At 35.1% G+C, this 7927-nt stretch overlaps 1 protein-coding gene across 1 annotated transcript; it reads right to left on the bottom strand.

Annotated features, from left to right (window-relative positions):
* Positions 1-2213: 2213 nt before the first annotated feature.
* Positions 2214-6996, bottom strand: LOC107817302 (uncharacterized). Its single transcript, XM_016643103.2, has 9 exons — positions 6746-6996; positions 6433-6644; positions 6014-6195; positions 5299-5583; positions 5168-5226; positions 5025-5061; positions 4851-4922; positions 3841-4165; positions 2214-3601 (listed from the first exon to the last, which is right to left on the bottom strand). The coding sequence occupies exons 1-9, from the start codon at positions 6852-6854 to the stop codon at positions 3218-3220; spliced, it is 1665 nt and encodes a 554-aa protein (XP_016498589.1). The 5' UTR covers positions 6855-6996; the 3' UTR covers positions 2214-3217.
* Between the last annotated feature and the right edge of the window lie 931 nt (positions 6997-7927).

Raw genomic sequence — 7927 nt, 5'->3', positions numbered from 1 at the left:
AAAGTTTTTGAATAATAAAAAGCATCAATGAAGCTTCCAAATATTTTCTTTTTATAGATCGAATCATCGCAATATAATATACACTTGAAAGTGTTTAATAAATTATCGTTGTATACCAAATTGCTTAAGGTACTATAAATTAATTTCACAATTATTAATATACACTTGATAATGTTTAATAAATGATCGTCGCATACCAACTTGCTTAAGATACTATATAAATTAATATCATATGATCATAACCACACATCAGTCTAGGAGCCAATTTTTAGGAGCGTACTGGGTTTAAATTTTAATTGTGATAGGTAAGGGATTCAAACCGGATTAGGGGATTAGGGCATGTGTAAACACAGAATGCCAGATCACAAATAATACATGTTCTTTTGTAGATACCAATGAAGTACTTCGCTGTTTATTTTCAAAAGAGGATAGTTTAGGCCACGTGTTAATAACGTCAAACAATGATATTTTTCTTTTCTTGTTTATCCTTATCATTAACTACTTATTTTCTAAATTATTTTTAAAATAAAATTATAAAATATATACTTCATTTATTTTTTCTTCAAAGTGGACAACTAAAAATAAATGACCGGAGTAATTACTTTTGTAATGATAATGTAGTGATATTAACTCCTATTTATTCATTATCTTATATCACGCCACATTCATGTACCCAGTACCCAACCTTTTTGTTTTTCAAAATGGAGAGTCAATAACTGTATAGCTCCAACTTTAGGACTATATGATATTTTGATTAACGCAAAGCATCAACGAAGCTTCTAATTACTTGTTTATCTATTTGAATCGTGCCAATAATACAACTAATAACGTTTAATAAATTAGCGCTGCACACCAGCTAGCTTAAGATATTATAAATCAAATCCTATGATCATGTTTAGGTGCCACCTTTTGGTGGGTACGGCTTAATCAAGAATTTAATTATGTTAATTAATTAAGCGAGTCAGGTAACTCCGCATGTGTGAGATTGGTTACATTGTCGATCCCAAGCGCAGATAAAAGAGGAGGGTTGCGATGGGCTGACAACCAACGTAAAACTTGTCAAATCATGATGGATCTTCATATTACAGGAACTTAACGAAAGAAATGATGATTCATATCACCGATCCTAACTTGTTTAGGACTGAGACTTAGTTGTCGTTCGTAATTAAGCGAGTCAAGTTAGGGTTAAAACATTTGCTAGAACTTATAGCATATTTGACCAAACTTCTAACATAAGCTTATTTTAAAAAATGCTTTTCTCAAATGTTCTTTTCAAAAAGTACTTTTGGTGAGAATCACTTTATATTTGACTAGTCAATTTGAAAAATACTTTTAAGCATCAATTAGTATTTTGCAAAGCTTTTAAAAAGTACTTTTAAATGTATATTCTCAAAAGTGTTTTTTAAAAAAATATTTTTGGGGAGAAACTACCGTTTTCAGCGTCTTAAAAATAGCTTCTGTTTCTACTCAAAAATACTTTTTTTTCTTTTAAAAGCTTGGCAAGCACTTTTTATCTCAAAAAAAAAATCTTGGCCAAACAAGCTATTAATTAAGGGCATGAAAGATAATATGCTAGTTGTATAACAGAACATTTTCTTTTGTAAATATTCTATAAGTTCTTGGCTATTTCTTTAATCAAAGAAAAAAGTTTATGCCAACATAAAGCCAAACAACAAAAACATTTGTAGAACGAAAGAAAATTGGTTAGTTACTTAATGGGGGACTATTCCTTCAAGCAAAATTTGTAGTTATAAGTACGTGTATTAGCCCAACCACCTACCTCCACAATGGATTCTAGCATCCAATATTGTCTTTAACTCGAACATTTTGGACATCAAAATATTTTTAGCCACAAAAAGAACAAAGTAAATAGAACCTAACATTAAAAAATAGCAAAGACAAATGTTCAGGTCAACTTGCATGCTCCTCAAATTATTCTATCATATATTTGTTACTTCTTTGCCGATCAAGGCTTAGGCAAATGAGTTTACCAGCCGACTCTTAACACATTATGATATTTTATACTTCAATACCGTACAAGAGGAGAGGAGGGGGAGGGAGATTTGTGTGGTGTCCAATTTTTCGCTTAAGTTGTTTATGAAAGGACCTTGTTTTTCTATTTGTTCCAACTACTATTGTTGCGGAATAATAATTACAGAAATTAAAGAACACAAAGATTTTACGTGGAAAACATTTGGCTCAAAAGGTAAAAAAAACCACGACCTACTTTCCAGTAGGATTTTCCTGCATTTACAAAAACTCTTTTGTAAACCTAGGATTAACTCTAATCCCGTTGTAGCACACAGCCTCAACTGTTACGACAACTTCAAGTTAACTCTAACTTGAAAACTCTGAGCACCTAATACAATTGCTTCTAGATAAGCTGAAAGGTACAATATGAAAACACATACTACAATTGAACTAGAATAAAAGACACACACTTGGAACTGGTTCTTCTATCTGGTTCAAGTAGCTTCAGGTTTGCATGCTTGAATCACACATAAATTGCTTGGCTATTTTGCTCTCAATTCACGTTTAACTTCTGCTTATGTGCGTTGCCTGTAAAAGAGAACAACAATAATATTTATGGAGTTAGTAAATAGAGATTGATTAGAATACTGATGCCACTCTTCCTTGGTGGAAAACTTCTAGTTGATCTCAACCTCTAACTATATCCTTCTCTTAAACCGTGTTCTTTTTTTAGTAAGGAGTCTCTCTCCTTATCCAATATGCAAAGGATCAGAAGATATCACTTCTGGTAAGTTAAGTTTATTTCCTTCATGTGCACCTCACATGCTTGAGTTGACCATATCTGTGCTTCACTAGGATGAACCTGATCCATGTCTGAGTTCCTTTGTCAGTCTTCAAAACTCACCTTTACTTGGGCCAACACATTACACATTCTTATAAATTACCGAACCATATGTAACGTAGACACTTACCCTATACTTGTGTTAATATTCCCTTCCTCCGGTCACTCAAATGACAAACATTAATACTGCAATCTAGTGGCTGGTTTACTAACATAAAACTACAATGGCTATGATTGAAACACATTGATTGTTCAACCCTTAAAAATTTTGGGAACCTCAACATACAATACACCTTAGGCTCTTTGAACTGCCATAAGTGTTTCAGTATATACAGAAACTCCAATACAAGTTACAACAAAAACAATACATCTCTCAGCTAGTACTATTGCAAAAAGTGAACCAGACTACTCTTGAATTGGTTTATCCTCTTCAATTCCTTCGTCAAGTTTGTGCATATGCTCTTTTTTATAGACGCGGTGGCGCCTCTCTCTCGCGTATATGATCCAGAATGTAAGAGAAAGTAGCACTGCAACAGTCACCATTACAAGCCCAACATACACTCTTTTGCTATATTGCAGTAGACCAGGACAATGTATATTATATATGTCACCAAAAGTTTGCCTAACAAAATCACAATCTTGCAGTTCAACTAAGAATGGACCATAATTGTACAATCCATAACTCACATTTACAGCAGCAGCCATCTGACTGTAGAGGGTTGGAGTCAAACGGCCCGGTGTGACACAAATGCCGCTCGGGGAAACTTGACAAACATAGTTGTTCAAAACCTGCATTGTACGAAAACTAAATATAATCAAAACGAGTTTAAGTTATATATACTGACACTGTCTGTGCACAGAACATAATCAAACTTTATCATCTTTGGCAAGCAGATAGTCGCTCTTTTCTTGTTGTCAAACATGGAGGATGTACTCAGAGTCTCAGACTAGGTTAGACATGATTATTAATTTCCAAGGAAACTTCAAGATCATCGAGGCTGGAAATATTGTTAAGCAAATAATACTACCTGAGTTGCATTATCCAAGTCCACTTCAGCAGGAGAACAGGTGTGAGAAGTTAAGTCAGGATTAAACAGATTGCAAAGGATTGGCAGCAGAGGTCCTGTTTGATTGTAGTAGAAAGGAGCAAAGTTGGGAGAGAAATTGATGTTAGAGACATTTGTAATAACCTGGTTAACAATATCAACCAGGTTATAATTCACTTCCTTGCTTTTGGTTAATGTCTCTTGTGCAGTGGCATAGTCCGCGCAAGGCAATATGTCATCTAAAGTTGTATGAGCAGTGGGGTTTTGGATCCACTGATCCATTGCTACACAAGTGTCTGCAGTCACGCTGAAACGTTAAACAGATAACAATTTGAGTTGTTTCACAAACTGGATTTTCATAGACAAGATAGTTACAAATTAGACTTGAAAAGACTCATAAAAAAATACTAGATTCTCATTAACCATTTACAACAAAGACCTACTATATTGAGTAATCACTCTTTTTCATCATGTTGTCCTCCCAATTAGTTTCTGTACGTGGTCTGATTCGAATATATAAGTAGTTACAACCCCCCCAGGCTTAAAGTTTTCGATGAACAAGATAAGTACAAAAAACTGCCTACAGAGATAATATTCAAATCTCATTGCCATGTTAATCACTTCTAGAATGAGGCTGCTAGTTTAAGTTTAGACATTCTTCAGCAATCAGCGCCCTCTGAAAGATTCTTACACAGTAGTTTAGTAATACTGATACCTAAAGAAGCAATCAGGAAGTACCAGTCGAAAGAACGACTACCAAGACAGACAGCGCGCCTAACCCACACACTACTCATTTTCTTGTATTGGTGAATAGCTGCGGAAATCAGAATTTCTTTTAACTCCAATTTCATGTTAGGGATTAACTCCGTTTTATCCTGTTTCTAGGAGAAGCTGTATCCATAAGATGAAGATTTGCCTAATCTGATAAGAGATATCATGACTAGCTCTCAGCAGCCTAGTGAAACAGAATGGCGAAATTTATCAATGCTTACTTGTGGAGAACAAGAAATATGCCACATAAAATTAATGTCCCAGTGACAAGAATCCATCCAAAAATCACCAAGCTGCACAAACAAAATACGAATTATTTCAGTGAAAGAACTACAGAGGAAAGGAATGCAAAGACAAGAAACAGAACTCTGTAGTAACGAAAAATGTGCACTCACATATAGACAAAAACCTGCATACCGAACATTGAAAATACTGGAAGGAGAAAGGACAACCACATCAAATTTGTTAGCATTAAAATATGAAGAACCATTCAAATTTATGACATGTAAAATCTAGTGACAGATCAAGGTAGTCTTACCAAATCCAAGAACTATCAATAGAAGCATAAGAGCAGATAGAATGATGAGAGCCACTCTCCTGCACAAATGCAGCCACAGGCATTTCAGAGATATGAAATGAAAGAACATTCTTGAAATGCCATTCACTTACACTGATTGTATTAGGTGTTCTATGTCACCCTTATTGTCAGCTGTTTTAGTGGCAAGGGTACTAGCAGAAGAAGTAATCTTGGTTTGGATGTAATCAATGTCAGTTTGGACATTAGCAGGTATAGAAATGTTATCCACTGCAAGCTGTTTAGCAGCTGCTAGATAAACAGACACATTCATAAGATTATCAGCTGTGGCATTTGCCTGATGCACCACATAATCCAATGTGTTAATTGTACTGCTGTGAAACTTCTCTTGGCCTGTATACAAAATGAAACATCCAATGCTGCACATTGAAAAGCAAATACAAATGTGAGAATCAAACTCCAAAAGAGAAAGCAGATATAACTGTGTGAATATGCATGTTTGAATGGGAAATTGTTTGGAGTTCAATTTCTATACACTGCCGGAACAATATTTATACTATCAGGTCACTTTTACGATACTTACAAATAAACACTCATAAAAAGTGAGGTTAGTAACCTTGATATTGTTGGGTAGTTGAAAAGATTGGGAGACTATATATAAGTTGCAGGATCTCTTAATTGTGAGATGTCTTTCGTGTAACCACCAACCATAGGATTACTAACATGGAAACTAAGGCAGATTAACTGCTACAACAGGGTAAAATACACCAGTCATGTAAAAAAAAAAATTACACTGTCGATATATATAAATTAAATCCATTTAGGAGAATGGGGAGAGAGAGTGAATACATTGCAGCAATGGTAAATAGTACGAGGAATATGAGGGAAAGAGCATAAGCCATTCGAGAGTATCCATAAGGTTCTCTTCTACAGCAACTGTAGCAGAGACCAACGAGCAATAAGCAAAGACCAAAGATCACAAACCAGACCAGCGCCGCAATAAAGAATGGAACTGCTGTATATGCCACAGACTGCATAGAAACAAATAATAGCATGAAAAAACAATTGAAAGAAAAAATTTCATGCAACTAAAATTTAAATCTATTTTATCTTTAGCTCTTTGGTTTAAGCTGGAAAATGTCCAAAACATTGAATAGTGACTCAACTTTACCAACCTGTTGAAAACTGTTTCTTCACCTACATTTTATATTTTGGCAGGATTTACTATTATCTAAATTACAAGAAAGGTAAAAATCTTGAAAACTTACAGCCCAGTAATGGCGGTCATTGATGTTCCAACCTCCAGTATATCTCTTAAAACCATTTAAAGGGTCTTTTCTATACGTTCTCTTAGGAGCCAATATAAGGGAAGAGCTCAAAACTGGAGGCTCAGCAATATTGGGAGCTTCAGCAAATATCCTTTTTGTACCCCTTGAAAACATGACCACAGCATCTTCATTCCTCCCCTCCCTATATTCATCTAAAATAAAAGATCTTCAAAATATAAGCTGGAAATAAAAGAGAGAACTTTTAACACATATATATATATATATATAGAAAGTAAAAGAAAAGGCTAAGTACCTGATATGGGTGGTGATTGGAAATGAGACTCTGCTCCTCCATTGTTAAAGGAAGAGAAAATGATAAAAGTGGTTAAAAGAGAAAATAGCATTGGCGCTTTAGGTAACATTGTGATAGTGAGTTAATGATTCTTGTTCCTTAATGAGATTTCTTGGTAGAGAAAGTGTAACTGAGCTCAAAAACTTGCAAAAAATGAACAGAAACTTGTGCAGGTTGTAACTGTTCAAAAGTATATATGTATGAAAAGCAAATGCGTTTACACAGACGAGAGATGCAATTGAAAAATTATTACATTAACTTTTTTACACTATCAATATTTTAATGTGCATATAGGTGATATCCCTTTCCTATCATACCCTTTCACTAACTCATGTCTCAGTATAATATTGTCAGTGATAACTGTTACTACTATGCATGTATTTGTAAATAATGATTCTGGAAATTAGAACGTTAGCTTATAAACGTAAATATAAATAAAACAGAAATTAATTCGAGCCCACTGAATTCACAGTATTTCCTTAAAGAATTTAATCCCCTCCTAGTACCCAAGGTTATGGAATATTTCCTCCCAGGATAGAACAAATTACACACTGGTGTAGCGATACTTCAAACCCCAGTGTTTCGGCGAATACAAAGTTCGGCAGCAAATCACACTAACGGATGCTTTGTTTGTAGTTTAAAACAATGCAGAACAAGGGAGGAAAACTCAGAAGTCGAATGGAAATTCTGAGAGGAAGGAATGCAAATTATAGCCAACGTTGAGTTTTCGGTGAAGAGAAGATCAATAGCTCTCAATTCTATTTTGGTGTGTTTTTCTCCAACTACTGCTGTTCATATTTATAGCAGTCAGTTGTGAGACCCGCCCCCTCTCCATGGTGGAGCATGCACTAGCTTGTTATGGAGCAAGCACTTAGCCATGGTGGGAGGAGAACTAGGCGGCTGCTATTGCAACTGGTGGTACAATACACGGATTGGAACATATCCGTTACAAACACGGATAATATTACGTTAATATCTACTATTAACAAATAAATTTGGTCCAAAAAATTAATCAATCAATCGATCATTTGGCCAAATCCAAATCCAAAGCCAAAGCCGAAGTCGAAGCCGTAGCCGTAGCCGAAGCCGAGCCGAGCGAGCGACGACGACGGCGCGAGGCTTGCCTTCTTCTTAACTCTTTAA

This window comes from Nicotiana tabacum, chromosome 8, assembly GCF_000715075.1.
Source record: "Nicotiana tabacum cultivar K326 chromosome 8, ASM71507v2, whole genome shotgun sequence".
Taxonomy (NCBI): domain Eukaryota; kingdom Viridiplantae; phylum Streptophyta; class Magnoliopsida; order Solanales; family Solanaceae; genus Nicotiana; species Nicotiana tabacum.
The sequence above is the reverse complement of the archived record's forward strand: the minus strand, read 5'-3'. Positions and strand labels throughout refer to the sequence as shown.

Excerpts from the sequence above, each read along its gene's own strand:
- LOC107817302 (XM_016643103.2), bottom strand. The coding sequence starts at position 6,854 with ATGTTACCTAAAGCGCCAATGCTATTTTCTCTTTTAACCACTTTTATC. Across the intron at positions 5,584-6,013 it reads CTATTTACCATTGCTGCAAT|CATTGGATGTTTCATTTTGT; the intron begins GTATTCACTCTC and ends TTCAATGTGCAG. Across the intron at positions 3,602-3,840 it reads ACTTGGATAATGCAACTCAG|GTTTTGAACAACTATGTTTG; the intron begins GTAGTATTATTT and ends CGTACAATGCAG.